Source organism: Rousettus aegyptiacus, unplaced genomic scaffold, assembly GCF_014176215.1.
Source record: "Rousettus aegyptiacus isolate mRouAeg1 unplaced genomic scaffold, mRouAeg1.p scaffold_m13_p_10, whole genome shotgun sequence".
NCBI classification, from domain to species: Eukaryota; Metazoa; Chordata; class Mammalia; order Chiroptera; family Pteropodidae; genus Rousettus; species Rousettus aegyptiacus.
The window spans coordinates 88,447,935-88,463,875 of NW_023416285.1; the positions used below are offsets into that span (position 1 = coordinate 88,447,935).

A 15,941-nucleotide genomic window follows, 5' to 3' on the forward strand; every position below is an offset into this window, starting at 1 on the left:
CTAATGATACTTCAGAGAGTTAATCTGAATTATTCTTTCACCTTAAGTGAAATGAGTATATTTGAGCAGTACTGTTGATATTTTCATTGGTTCCGCTCTTCTGAAATGTCTGAAACTTTGTTGAGCAACTGTTTTAATTTCCTTTTTTCTACAATTTACCTAACAAGACTGCTGTAATATTTTTAAAATATTCAAATTAAAAAATTTCATTTGCAGATTTGGAAATGTGAAGTTTTTATTAAGAAAACTAGTCAAAATGAAAAACAGCTGTGCTTGATTAACTGAATATAGTTGTGGATTATCTAAACAAATCATGCTGATATACCATAACTATTGATTTGTTAGGAAAAAAATACACTTTAGTTCATTTGTATCAGTTATGTAAATTGTAATAGGAATACTTGTGAAGAATTTAATCAAACTAGAGAATTTTGAGTAATATACTTTTTAAATGTAGCACAAATAACACCTTTGTGATTATTTTCTTAAAACATCACTTTAACAACTAATTACAGTGTAGGCCTTGATCCAGAGGAGGTAACACTAGCCTATGGAATGTTACTATTTGAATATAAATGTATCTTGAATTTGTGAAATAAGACAAATAATGAAAAAAGGAACATCATAATGCCATCATTAGGATTATATTTTCTGAAGTGTTAATTGGAAATAACTTCTGTAATTAAAATGGAATACTGATAATCTTTCCAGTTCAAATTTTAAGAAAAAGATAAAAATGCTATACTCAAAGCAAAACAAAGAAATTGAATGTCAAGGAAAAAAAACTTTGAACTAGGGAATTAAAAAAAAATCTCATTTTCCTTAGAAGGAAATTAACTTCAGGTACTACTTGGAAGAACTGGCTAGAGCTGGAATTTAATTCAATTTATTATTCAGTTAGCTAAGATAAATTGTGAGCATGGCTGGAACCAAAGTTCAGGAACAGCATGTTCCGCGAATCAGGAACAAAATTTAAACACTTAAAAAAAAAAATACTCTCTTAAACCTTTAAGATAATGTCCGCTGTGACTTTAGCCTAGATGGTCAGTCTCCAGATGAGTTGAGATTGATAGATTTCCAACCTCTATAGATTTTTTTCCCTAATCCTCTCACGCCTTCCTTCTTCATGAATTAAAAATTGAGGAATAGTTGTTGTTGAGTTTTTGTTTGTTTGTTTGTTTTTTTGGTAAAGATTTGGAGCACAACCAACAGTTGTCTATAAGATTATACCTAATTTTTTTTGCTCCCTCCGCCTCCCATTGGGGCCATATTACCCCATTGAGAACTTACAGCCTTAATTACCCTTATGTGGATGTATTCCGATAGGGGTCTTACTTTGCTTAGACAATGTGTTTACTACGCTAACTTGAAGTTTGTAATATGCATTTCTTGGACCCAGCCTTAGAACACCAAGAGGCCATAACTGTCACCACCATGTCTAGCCAAGGATGTCTAAGTGTCCTCAGCACTGTTCACATGTGCTGAACTAGTGAACTAATTTCCAGCAAATATGTGCTTTATCAACATTTTCTTTTTCTAGTGGACCCAGATGCCCACCCATCTATTCATCTAGTCATTCAGTACTTGAGTGCCTATTATGTTAGGCACTGGGTATTGTCGTGAAATAAAGGCTCTACCCTCTGAGTCTACAATCTAGTTCAATTTGTTCCTCCCTCTCCTTTAACTCCTAAATACACATTCCAAACATTTTTTTGTGCTGTAGTCACCACAGTGTTGAGGCTGCAAAGATTCTTTTGGAAATGACTGGTTTAGAAATTTCCTAATTACTTTCAGATGGCAGAAGAATCCCATTAATTATTGAAATATGCCATGGTGGAAACAGCAGGTATTGGCTTTTGAAGCCAGTGACTATGGTGTTCTGGCTTTCTCAGTAATTGTGTGAGGCAATGGAGAGTTATTTCAGCTCTGGGAACCTTGTTTTACTTCTTTGGAAAAGAGTGATAATTACCTTGCCAGGTTGTACGGCTTAATGACTATAAGTTAAAATATTTTCTACAGAACCTGGTTGACATATCATAGAAAGTAGCTATTGTACTTTTAAAAATACCCTTGTCTGAGAGAATTAAAGAGACATAAGAAAAATCTCTTTCCTGCAGTTACTACGGTATACTGCAAAAACACTAAGTCAAAGAAACAATTGTTTTCAGTTTACTATTAAGTCATAAAATGTCCCAGTGACTCGTTAGGTACTTTCTCCTTTTGAATTGTTTTCCTCTCTATAAGCAAGGTTATGCCAAAAGTCTCCAGAGCTTTAACATCTAAATCAACAATGATACAGGTTACTGTTACCCTTATTGAACTGATAGTAAATATTTATCTGGGTTTCTAAATTTTACTTGAGCATTCACAGATAGTAACACACCATAAGCCCAACGTTCGAAAATTTTACTAATCTCGGTTCTCAACTGAAGTCAGGTCTGTATGCCCGAGAAAATTTCCTGAAATCAGAGCAGTTGATAAGTCTAAATAAACTTTGGCTTCATTCGTCGGTAGCCAAATGGACCCCTCATCTTATTCAGACCTGAAAGGTTTTCGACTCAGTCTACACCGTTTTTCCGTTTCCCCGCGCACCCCGCCCAGGCGCTTGATTTGTTTGTCACCTGGGCAGCCGCCCCGCCCTCCTTAATCGCGAGCCGCACCATCAGCCGCTCGGAAATTCCGGGGGCGTGACGTAGGAGTAATTTGCAGCTGCTGATTGGCAGGCCGGAGAGGGTGGGGTGCGCACGTCACCGGAAGTGACGCAATCTGGAAGCGCCGTCTGCGGATAAATTGGGGGCGCGGTTTTGGAAACTTGGCCCGAGAGTTGAGTTCTACTGATCTGGTGTCAGCCGGGTTTCCAGGTCTTTGCTGCGCGGGGGATTCGCTGTCACGCCTTTTCGCTGCTTTGTTCTCTGTAACGTGAGTGGCATTGCCTCGCAGTGCCTTCTCTGAACGCCCCTAAAGGAGGACCGAGGACGGGTGTGGTGGAGGCGACGAAGCCGCTCTAAGCTGGCTACGCCGTAGAGATAGCGTGATGTCCCTTCGCATCTCCGAATTTAACTCGGCGTGAGACGGACGCTGGTTTCCTGGGCGTCTGGTGGTCCCGGCACGTTGTGGGTGGTTTTCATTGTCAGGCCGCTGCTCCCTGTAATTTTGGAAGAGAAAACCACCGTGTTCCAGCATTTCTCTTGGAGAACTAAGCAATAGGAAAGATGCCTGTTTTCCCTAAAATATCTTTGAGAGTTGAGGTTGAAAATTATCTTAAAGAGGGCTTTATGAATAAGGAGGTAGGTCAGATGAACATGTTAGATATTTGCGAACACAAATATTTACACAACCTAGAGAAAGAAAAAAAGTCTAAAAGGAAGCCTAATCTTTACAGCTGTTGTTTCTTACTAGTCTTTCTGAATGGGGGAAAAAAATGCTAGTGTCTTTCCGCAGGTATTTGATTAATGCTTTCTGAAAGAAGAGGTGAATGAGGTACGTTCTAAGGGAGGAGAAAAGCGGTTATGTGCCTGGCAATGTCACTGAAGTGCTTACAAGGATGACAAAAGATTCCTGTCTTTCTAGAGCTTGTCCTGTATCTAAGATACACCTGTACGAGAGCACGTGCTCTGGCGCTCAGGTGAAACAGATGCTTTAATTTGTGGAGTGCTCTTAAATGCCTCCCGTTGTGCTAGGTGGTTTGCAGACCTTTCTTTACATTTTACTCCTCTCAATCTTCTTTGGTAAAAATTTCTTCCCCATTTTAATAGATGAGAGAATTGAAGCCCAAAGAGTCATGCAACTGACTCAAATGGACACAACTATTAAGTAGCTGTGCTGAAATCTCAAGATGAAGAGCTTAGGTAGAATGGAAAATCATACAGATTTGGAATCCCAAGCTCTAGGTTTGCATTTCAGTGTTTTGAGTATACTTCACATTCCTTAACCATGAGTTCCTTTTCTGTGAAAATTGAGGATGGTTAAAAATACTTACCAGGTTTTTCTAGGGTATTAATCTTAAGTGAGAATAACTGGCACTGTTCTGGCGCCTTGTTTGCTGCTGGCCGTGTTTAGCACAGAAGTCCTTAGTGAATGCTGATTGTCTTTAATTGCCACATCAGTGTTTTATCCATTTACCGTCCTGCCTCTCTGACAACTCTGTATTTTCCAAATCTTCTGTTTTCCATTGGAAGTTAAGCCACTTAAATGTTATTCATTTTTGAAGATGTTACTGAAGCTGTGACGTTTAGATTTGAATTCTCCATTTTATTTCCAAAGATTATGTTCAAGGACCACACAGAGTGGAAAGAGAAAATATCTTCTCTTGATTTCAAAGAACTTCAAAATTCTAAGGAGCGTAATAAGATAAATGGAGGCATTTAGCAATTTTTTTCCTAGCAGTTTTTTTTAAATGGTGAACATTATTTTATAAAAGCTTCAGATATCTTTCTTTGATATTTCTCTGCCTCAAACCCACTGACTGTATGGTTTTACAAAAAGAAAAGCATTTCTTTTTGTTAAAAGTATCAAGATAAGGGAATATTTTTAAAGGAATATTCAGTTTTATAATAATAAACCTTGAGAAAGAACTAATACTTTTAGGCCGGTATGGATTAGTATACTTGCAAGTGGTTTATGAACAAGCTATGAGGTAGGGTATAGTTAAAGATGACAAAAAATATGGAAATACATGTCAAGAAACTTCAGTTAATTACAAGGGAACTTGATTGTTTAAGTCTGTAATTTAATTTCTGACAAGTATCTTTGCTACCCATCTTTTTTGGACGATGCCTATTACATTTAATAATACCGTTTAAAAAAATGTGGGAGATCTTTGGATGATGTTATCATTGTTACTTATTCAAGTCTTTGGTGTTTTAAAAGGCTACTAACCAATTTGATTTAGGCTATGATGTTAGCAAGTAAATAGCTATACAGAAGTGCTATAATAATTAATGCATCATAAGTAGAATGAAATCCTGAATTTATCTGACTAAATGTAGCAGATACTAATATATTCAAAATGTTAATAAAACTTTGAAGTTGAAGCAATGTTTTTCTAAGCCTTTATGTCGGGCTTAGAACCCAACAATTAAACCCAAGAACCTGTGATGTAGTTACCATTCCCTTCGTTTATATTGACACCTAAACAATACAGCGAAATGAAATGAAATGAAATGAAACAGTTGTTGAAAGGTGTTTCATAAGTGGGAACAAATGTATATGCATTTCTGCTTTTTAATTTGTATAATGAAAGCAAAACATTGATTTGTTCTCTTCAGATTGTATCTGCTTTAGGTAAACAAGAAGCAGAAAGGAAGTTTGAAACTCTGTTAAGTAACTTGTCACACCCTCCATCATTCACAACTGTCAGAGTGAATTCACATCTAGCCTCAGCACAACATGTGAAAAATCTGCTATTTGATGAACTTCACAAGGTTTGTGCTAGCTTTTTGTTTTTATGTACAGCCTTATACTGCTCCCCACTAGAATCCTGTGAATGATATACTACTAGTCTAGTTTAACAAATAAGGAAATTGAGGCTCTTGAATGTGAAATTGTTCAAGTTTACATAGTGAGGTACGGTAATGCTAGAACTTGAACTCAGCACTTCTGATTTTCAATTTGGTTTAGTGACTGGATAAGTTACTCAACCCCTCTAGGCCTCGGTTGCTTCATTGGTAAAATACATGTGAAGAGGTCCATTCTAATCCTAAAAGTCTGTGATTTTGTAATAACATATAATGATCAGGAGGGCAGATTGTATAGTTGAGGTAAGCCCCGAGATAGGTACCTACTGATAACCTGTAGTATATTTTTAATGGACATAAAAAAACTGATGGAGAAGTACTTTATTTTTAACAAAAGCAGAAAATTAGGAAAATATAAATAATATATTTTTTAAATAAAATATATTTCAACCAATAAAATAGTTTTGGCATACTAATTTTCTATAAGTGAAAACTATTATAAAATGCCATTTTATAAGTCTCAAACAGAAAAACATTAAAATTTTTGTTTATATTGTCTTTGCTTTTAAAAGCTGTACATTTTGTATGTCATACACTGTACACTGCAGTTTGCCTCCAAAGAAATGTAAGATGGAGGAAAACATGCCTGAGGGAGGCACTTCAAAGTGTGCTTTGTAGTTATTAAATCTCTTAGAAGTAACTGGTAGGTGTTGGCAGACTATTTCTATCTAATTCCTATCTAAATTAAAAGCAAGAGGCAAACACGATTAAAGGGCTTCCATTTGTATATACCAGGCTCTGTTATCTGTTTACCCTAGATATAGCAGTCAGAAATTTTTCAAAAACTATCACTAGTATTGATTCATTTTTCTTTCATTACTTTTATACTGTATTGTATAGTCTTTAAGAACAATTCTATAAATTTCAGGCAGATGACTATGTTATAAGAAGAACCAGTTGTGGTATATGAGTGTATGAGACCAAAACTTGGTCTCATATAATATTTGGAGAAAAAGTAATCCGATTTTTATTGTTAGTGATAGTTTTATTGAATAAAGACATTAGGCACAAATATAAGTAGTTCCTCTAAGCAACTAAAATTGTTACTTTTATATAGCCAGGTATATATTCTTTCAGCTAGTAGAAAGGAAACTGAGGCTCATCAGAGGTGTCCATAACTCGGGCAGATCCAGATTGGTTTCTAGCAAATTATTCCTTAGAGCCTAGATAGTCTAATATGGCAGTCTGATGAGTATATAAGATCTCATGGGCTAGTCACTAGGATAAAGCAGACAGAATCACTCTGGGTGGGCTTTGAGTCCCTTTCTATAATGGATAAGACTAGAGAAGGCTGGGTTCTAAGCACTCAATAGGAAACTGGGAGTTCAGTAGGAGAGAGGACTTGGAGGAGGTTTTATAGATTATAAATTTTCTCCTTTTAAGTTCTAGAGCTCACAAGTGTCCTAAAGAGATGTCCCAAGTGGGATTATATAAGAGTAGGTGCCTTTCCCCAAACTTCTCTGTGTCATTTAATAATTTATAATTTCATTTAGCTGGGGAGGATGTGGAGAAACTGGAACCTTTATACTTTGCAGGTGGGAATGTCAAATGATTTGGCCTCTTTGGAAAATAGTTTGGTAGTCTCTTAAAAAGTTGCACATAAATTTACTGTACAGCCCAAGAGAGGAATGAAAACATGTCCATGGGAATGCTTGCATATAAATATTTATAACAGTGTTGTTCATAACAACCGAAAGGAAGGAACCATCCATGTTTCCGTTAATTGGTGAATCGAAAAACAAAATATGGAATATTCATACAGTAGAGTACTGTTCAGCAGTGAAAGTAATGAACTGATACATGTTCCTACAGCATTAGTGAACCTCAAAAACATTATTATAGTAAGTGAAAGAAGCCAGATCCAGGACACTGTATTATATGATTCTATTTGTATAAAAGGAAAATTTATAAAGAAAACAGGTTAGTGGTTGCTTGGGGCTGGAGCTGGGAATAGGATTGATTGCAAATGGCCATGAGGAATCTTTGTGTGGTGATGGAAATGATCTCCAAATGATGGTTGCGTAATTTTTTAAATTCACTAAAAAGCACTGAATAGTGTATTTAAAACAGGTGCATTAAATGATACTTAAAGCTCAGTAAGATTCTTAAAAAGAGCATGGGGCAGAAACAAAAAAGCAGGTGATATCCTTGATTTAAAATAATGTGGTTTGTGTGCAGTTTTATGAAAATCTTGTTTCTGTGTCATTTTAACATCTGATAGAAAAGGAGAGAAGGAAAACCTTGGTTTCAGAAGGATTGGAGTCTAAAATATTTCTGTAGTATAAAGCAAATAATACTTCTAAAACAAAAAACAATTGACAAAATTCATTCATTCTCCTCTTTGGAAAGATCAGTTTACCATAATCGGAATACTATAAGGCCATCAAACAACTAGAGAGGGAATAAAAGGGAGAGAGGATCGATTGAGAAGGAGTTGACCTTTCAGAGTTCTCAGTAGCTGTTAGATATGGTTAGTCTGAAATATCCTTTGGCTGGAAGGAGCAGAAGTCAGGAGAGCTGTTGACTTGGTAGAAATGTAGTTAGATTTCTAAAATACAATTTTTTTCTCTTTGATATAAGTTGATTTTATAGGTGTTTCTAGGTAGTATATGGATACTACATGGCTTTAATATTGTTACTGCTCCTTTGTGTAGTATGTGAAAATTAATGAGTTGAAATCTCTAGCCTATGAGGCGGAGACTTGTTCTCAAATATTTACAGGTAGTCCTCTGAGAGTGTAGTATACCATCCTTACTCTCCCATCCACTGTTCTGTTCTTTATTCCACTATGTGGGGTGCCAAGTCATCTTTTGGCTGCAACAGTGATGTGCTGGTACATACTGAACAGCCCACTTTCTGGAAAAAATAACCTTTTTTTGTGGTGTTTTGCTAATGTAAGAGATGTAAATACATACTTCCACTGTGCTCAATTTTAAGCTACTGGCATGACCATGGAGTTGGGGAAGACATGCACACAGTTGGCTGTGATGAGACCGTGTGAGCTGGTCGCAGCACCTATACCACTGGCCCTGCACCTATTTATGGTCCGAAGGCCAAATATGATAGAAGATACTGAAAGTCCTGCGTCTGCCAAAAAGCATTTATTTCCCTCATCAAAACGGGCATACTATCTAGTGTTGATAGTGTCTGATAAATATTGCTCATCTCAATCTTTAATGTCCTATTCAGAAGCTTTTTTAGAGTACTACATGCAGTTCCAGATTGGATATGTTTTGAAAGTAAGTTATGGTAAACATGCTTCGTATTTATAAAACCAAACAATAAGCAAAATTGAGCCTTATAAAGAAGTTAGGATACTTCAGAATCAAATTATAAGGAACACATAATTATTTTAGTCTTTGAGTTTTATAGTATCCCATGGAATAAAGTGAAAATATTCCAAATCAAATTTCATGCTCAGCTAAGTTATAATACTGTAAAGCTCCATAAATTGAAATTTATCAATTACATTGATTGCTTTATAATTGTGTTTATTTTTTTACAGCAGTTTAATGGATTAAGTGTTCCTATTCTTCAACATCCAGACCTTCAGGATGTCTTACTTATTCCTGTTATTGGACCTAGGTTTGTAACCGTTTCATTTTCAAATTATAGTCTTCTGAGTAAAAGTTTGCCACAGGTTCCCTTTTACTGTCTTGTAATAATACTGAGTTTTTCCATTATTAGCAATTATATATATGCGTAGACAGGAATTCATAAATTTATAAATGCTGACTTATTACTCTGTTGTGGTAAATATTACAAAAGAAGGCAGGAATTGGCCCAGATACCTTGAGAGTAATGCATTTTAGGTCCGTTTGGTGCAGTCATTGATTTCCCCTGCTCTAGTTTCTAAAAAAGTTCCATTTGTTTATAGCTTGAGATTTCACTGCTAAATTAAAGATTTTTTGAGCTACTACAAAAAATACAATGCAGCATATTTCTTTCATAGCTGATGTGTTTGTAAAATTTTATTCTTTAATTCACAATTATGTTAAGTTACGGTGTGTGTTCTATGGGAAGCACAGGCATTGTTCTACTCATGTATTTGGAAGGCATGTTTGAAAATTGTAAAAATGGCTTTCATATAATAATGGGAGTTCTTTTCCCAAGGAGCATTTAAAAATCCTTAATTATGGTATCATTTTTTTTATATCTGTAAGAATTATAATAAATATAAAGATGCTCATTTTGTTAAAGCTTTAAAGTAATTCAATGGCCAACAGTAAAGCAGTGGTTCAATAAATTACGGTTTATCCATTCAGTAGAACATGGCATGGCCTTGACGTGGAGGAATTATATGTATCAATAAGAGAACATGTTTATGATTAACTATCAAAAGCATGTTGCTATGCATAGTATAATTACATTTTTTTGCAATTAAGAAAAAATACAACTGCACCTATTTATATATAGGAAAAAATCTGGAGAGCATAACATATCCAGTTATTAACAAGGGTTGACTCTGAGGAAGTTAGATTTGGGGAAAAGGGATAAGAGGAGATTCTCACTTGTATTTGTATTTTATTTTTTTTACTATAAGCATGTATTACTTTTGCAATTAAAAAATTGATTTTGTAAGTTACTTATTCTATTTTTAAGGTAAAATTGGTATAGAGTGAAATAGAGTGTTCTTAATTAAGTGTACATTTCCTGAGTTTTGTCAAATTCATACAACTGTGTAGCCAAGACCCAGCCCAATTAAGATACAGACTATTTCCATCACCCTAGAAAATTTTTTTGCATTCTGCTCCCCTCCCAGGAAACCACTGTTCTGATTCCTCTATTTAGTTTTAGACCAGTCAGTTACTGCAGTCGGTCACTGTCATAGGCCTTTTTTATGCTTCTTGATTCATCTCAGAATGTATTGTGGACATCTTTCTATGATGTTCATAATTTTCCCTGATTCATATAATGCAATTTCATTTTAATAGCTACACAGTGTATTTTATCATTAAGCTCAATTTTATTTTTCAGCCCTTCATTGATAGACATTTATTTTTTTTCCTATTTTTCATTATTACCAACAGTGAATATTCTTAAGGTATTACTTTGTGAACTTACATAAGCGTGTCTACAAGCTAAATTGGTAAAATGTGGAATCACTGGTTCAGTGATCTGTGCACATTTTAGTTTGAGACAACCACCCTCTAAAAATTTGTACCAGTTAATGTTTCCAGCAGTATATGAGTGATTTGGATTCTTCCATTCTTATTAAACTGGCCATTTTCTTTAAATTATTTTGATGATATAACTTTAGTAATTTTCTATACATATTATTTTTACCTGACATTAATCATCCTTCCTTGCTTTTCTTTGTGATGATATAGTCTACTCATCAGAACATTAGTAAACTATAAAATAAAAATGGTGAGTTACTACAGGAGAGCATTGACAAATCATTTAAGATAGCAGATTCACACCCTTACCTTGCATTTCTAAAAGGAGCGAGTCAATTCTTTTTTGTTTTTTTAAACTTATAATTACTGTTATTATTTTTCCACTATGCAAATGAGAAAGTTCTTACACTTTAATTTCCCCTAAAATTTCTACCAGCCAAGCTTTATTTACTGTTAGTTTTTTAACATCATAAAATTTTATCACTTTTTTATTCTATATGCACAATTCAAATGGATCCAATGCTTGCTTTTAGTCTTAATGGCGTAGTTTATTTCTGAGTTCTTCACCTTAATTAAACTCTTGGTTGGTGACTGTAGTCATTTATCAGAACTGCAGCGCCTGCTTCCCATCTCCAGAGTACATCTCTATGTGCTGTTTACTTTTTTGCTTGAGAATTGCCTGTTTTATATTTAAACAGCAGCGTGGTTGAGTATAGTAGTTTCAGGTCACATGTTATCTCCATTAGCGCTTTGTAGACATTATTTTCACAGTCTTATGGCATCAAGTGTAGCCATGAAGAAATCTGAGACCCCAAAATATTATCCTCCTTGTAAGTAATCTTGGTTTTTGCTTTGCGATTTATGGAGATCTTAGTCATTGAACTTTAGAAACTGAGCTAGAGTATAGTTTGATTTTTACTATTCTCTCAGTTTTTAATGAAACATAGTATAACTTTTTAGATATAAGTCTTCCAGTAGTTCTTTGAATATTTTTCTGTTATACTGTATTCTCTATTATAGGGACACAAGGACACTAGGATTCTGTATGTTGGGTTTCCAGTTCAGATACTCCTTATGTTGGGGAGCACCAAGACAGCCCTCCGCTTTGGTGATTGGCTGGAAGGCCTCCCAGGACTAAGCGTATAGTCATGCTCATGGTGTCTTCATATGTATTATATGAAAGGGTACAAAAGCAAAATCCACAAAGGGGAAAGGCTCAAGGAGCAAAAGCTGGAGAAAGTTGGACACAAGCTTCTAAGTCTCCTCCCCATGGTGTTACCAGGATGTGCTTTATTCCTCCAGCACACAATTGTGATATGTGTGATATGGTTGTCTAGTGGGGAAGCTCATTAGAGACTCAGTGCCCAAGGTTTTTATTGGGTGTTAGTCATGTAGGCACACAGTGCCTACCATGTACCAAAATTTCAGGCTCCCAAAAAGAAAGCAGGTGTTCCGAATAAACTGCATATACAATTTAGGAACAATAATCTATTCTTACCATTAGGGAAGATTTTATATCAGAGTCAGGTTTCATCTGGCAGCCAGAGGTCAACCTTGTAAGCAGGACTTTCTTAGAATAGTCTATTGTATTAACTCTTACTTCAGAGTATTTGCTGTCCTTTATTTCCTGAGCTCTGCAAATTCACTTATTTTTTTTTTTTTAATCTTGTTACTGTATTCCTTTTTGAGGTTTTCCCTTTCAACATCTTTGAAAATAGATTCAAATTTTTTTCATTTTTCGTTGTACATTTTTTATCTGCATTTCATTTTGGTTTTTTTCTTGTACTGATTACATAAGTCCCATGTTGCGTGAATATGCTCTGCTTCTCATTGACTGGAAACAGTTACATTCACATAGATACACCTAGTCTGTAATTTGCTCAAGAATGACACAGAACAGGAGTGAAGTGTGTCTCTAGACAACCAATCAGTTGTGGTTTTCAGAAACACTTCTACCAAGTCTTCCCTAGTGACAGTTCTCTAGTCCTGATGAGCAGAGCTGATGAAGACCAAGGCTCTCTGTGAAGACTTCTAGCTCGTCGCTTTTTTTTATACTGGGGCCTAAATTTTGTTTATGGTCAGTTAAGTCAGATGAGGAGCAACAAAGATGATGCTATTTCCCTCATCCCACAACAGCTCCAAGGCAGTCTCTCCAGGTTTGTTGGAGGAAACTCAGATCACCTCCTTGGTGCCCAGTTCCTCTTTCAGTTTTATCTGTCATGAACAGTTCCTGACCTGACATCCCCGGAGTCTCCTTTTTTCCAGCCTGAACCTCCAGCCCTGGTTCTAAGTAATAAATATCTGATTAGGCCCCAGGGCCTTGCCTTGTCAGAAACATTCAGATCCTGTTGAGGAATTAGATTTGATCTAGATCTCACTGTGTCAGGCAATTATTCATTGTTGGCATTATAGCCGTTTCTTAGTTTTTTGCGAATGGAATTTCTTCTCAGATTTTTTTGTTTCCTCCTTTTCTGTGGTCTTCAGAAAAAAAAATACACTCTTTTACTGATTTTGTACTAGAGGCCCAGTATTAAACAACTGTTTAAAATATCAAAATATAGATTAAATTTTATAAACAGTAATTTTAAAAGTAATTTCTCACCATAAATTCAGTTTCTCTCAGTTTGTTTAGGATGATATTTAATATACTGATCAAATATATTTTAATGTTGGGAAGGTTTTATTGTTAGTAATTTAATGAGATCAAACATACAGTTGTAATGCTAAATTTGTTGTTATCGATATCAACTGTATTGAAAAACTTAGAGAAATTTGAAAGCCAGGCTTCTTTCGATGAGAGTGTTTTTAATGTACTTCAACTAGCATTTTCAAAAGAATACATTTAGATCAGTAGAATTTTTTAGGCCAATATTCGATTTGTAATTTTTTAAGGATCTCTACATTTTATCTATGAGTGCTCTTTTTGATAAAAATCTCAAAATATTTCTAGCAAATCAGAAAATTTCTTTTTCACATTTGAATACATAATTCAATAGGATAAATCTTTTGAGATCCAAATGATGCTGGATTTGTCCTTTTAGCCTCTTGATTTTCATCTTCTGCCGTTGCTTTGTCAATAGCACTTTAGGCTTTTGATTACTGTTTGTATATTTGAAATAATACAGTAAATGCAATAGAGTTGTACAAAGTAAATGCACAAAGGCTGCTGATTAAATACAGATGGCAATGCTGCGGAAAAGAAATATTTGGTTGGTAAGGCACAATATCATATGATATTCCAAAATTATAGTCATTATTTCCCATTTGGTGTAGGGTCCTAATATGTGCAGCTAAAAAAGTGCCAAGTAGATAAGTCTATATATTTTTTATTGAAACAATCCCTTAATTTCAATCTTTAATTCCTAGTCACCTCATTTTTACCTGTTTTAATAGTTTTCTCTTAGTCCATGTTCGTTCATACTGTTTTTCTCTATTACTGGACTATTAGAAAATCATCTATTTAATGTTGTTTCACTCCTTTATTTAGAAATTTTTCATTAAAAATCGAGCCGTTTTGGCCCTTTATCAACTTTTCTATTTTCCTGGCTAAAACTCTGCCCTTCAGCAGAGCTGACTTCCACCTCGATACCCACATGTGATATTTTATGTGTTGAGAGAATCCCCAAGACCACACCCTAGCCTGATTCTCTAGGAGGACTCGAGATTTAGCATATAGTTGTGTCATGGCTATGATTTATTATGGTGAAAGAATCTGAAGCAAAATCAGCAAAAGGAAAAGGTGCATGGGCGAAGTCTAGGGAAAAGCTTTTGGAAACTTCAGAGTCCTTTTCCAGTGGACTCGCACAGGATGTAGTTAATTTTTTCAGCATGAATTTGACAACATGTGAGATTTTGCCAACCAGGGAAACTCATTAGAGACTCAGAATCCAGGACTTTTTTTCGGGGCTAGTCATGTAGCTACTCCCTGCCTGATACATACCAAAATTCCAGCCTCCCAGAAGGAAAGTCAGTGTTTGCCATAAAGTGTATTGTTATTTGTACAAACAGTTTAGGCACAGCGAGCTACACTTATCAATTAACAATGAGAACCCTGAAATCTAAGTTTCCAGATGCCAGCCAAGGACCAACCTTATAACCAGGCTTTCCAAAGAAAGGATAGCAGTTCCAGCCTGCTATGTTAATCCTTTTCTTGGTAGTCTGTAGGGTCTCCTCTCTATGAAATGATTATTCTCATAAAAACTTCCTGAGTAACTACAAGGCTTCATTTCACAGAACGTTTTTTTGAATTGGTGCTATGTCGAAGACACAGATGTTACAAAGATGAATGAAACATAGTTGTTTAGTCTAAAAGCAGGGAACTTTTGGTACAAGTCAGATTGTGATGAATAGCACAGTAGAAGAGTGAATTAAGTTCCTCCAGAGCATAGAATAGGGAGGACTAAATACAAAGAAATGGCTAAAGATTTTCTCCCAAGTACATATTATTTCAATTGTCTTGAAGGTGAATAGGAATAGATAATGTGGCCAAAGGGATGCTTAAGTAATGCTTTTCCAGAGATACAGAGGCATACAGACGTATGGTGGTTTATCACAAAAGTGAACAGTTTGACTACTCCGTTGGTTTTCAGAGATTGAATGATGAGGGTGAAGAAGTTGGGAGAGGTAGGCTCTGAAGTGTAAAGCAGATGCTTTCTTTCTTGCTTTTCTTTTCTCTTTTTTCTCTTTTCTTTTTTTCTTTTTTCTTTTCTTTGCTCTTTTTTTCTTTTTTCTCTTTTTTTTCTTTTTTTTTTCTTTCCTCCTCTTTTCTTTTTTCTCTTTTTTTTACTAAGCAGTATTTTCTTCTTTGCATAGACTATTGGGGCCAAAAACCTTAGTTAAGACTAGATTTATATTTTAGGAACATAGTATTGGTAGTAGTATAAAGCTATGTTTTCCAAAGTATGGGCAAGTTATGACCCATTAATAGGTTGTAAAATCAATTTCATGGTTTTTTAAATTGAGCATTTTAAAAAAGAAATGGAATATTTTATAATATGTAATAGTATATTCTTTTTTGTAAAGGTATCATTTCATGAAATGCTATACGTGTGTGTATAAGATAAACTGCAAGACTAGTGACAAGTTGTTTCCAATAGTGTGGTGAACTAGATAACCTGGAAATGTTTGCTACATACTCCTAAGAATATTAAACATGAAATAGGCCGTAAGATGCACAGCCGAGTGATTAGGAATGTAAGTGAAATGTTTAGGAATTAGACTGAAGGGAAACTCAAAACAGCAGTAAGCATGTGAGCTAAAATTCGCGATTAGGAGATATAGGAGAGGGGATGGTTGATCTCTTGAA

General features: G+C 35.2%; 1 protein-coding gene across 9 annotated transcripts in view; it reads left to right on the plus strand.

Annotated features, from left to right (window-relative positions):
• Positions 1-15,941, plus strand: part of NSUN6 (NOP2/Sun RNA methyltransferase 6) — a 70,020-nt gene that overhangs the window by 1,578 nt on the left and 52,501 nt on the right. For 3 of the 9 annotated variants that reach the window (XM_036228150.1, XM_016150617.2, XM_016150618.2), the window contains exons 1-3: positions 2,779-3,287; positions 5,268-5,423; positions 9,022-9,101. In XM_036228150.1, coding sequence (XP_036084043.1) covers positions 3,213-3,287; positions 5,268-5,423; positions 9,022-9,101 — 311 coding nt within the window. In that variant the 5' untranslated portion in view covers positions 2,779-3,212. Of the gene's footprint in view, positions 1-2,778; positions 3,481-3,755; positions 3,891-5,267; positions 5,424-9,021; positions 9,102-15,941 lie in introns of those variants that run through there. The other 6 variants (XM_036228152.1, XM_036228155.1, XM_016150620.2 and 3 more) reach the window with 6 other exon arrangements.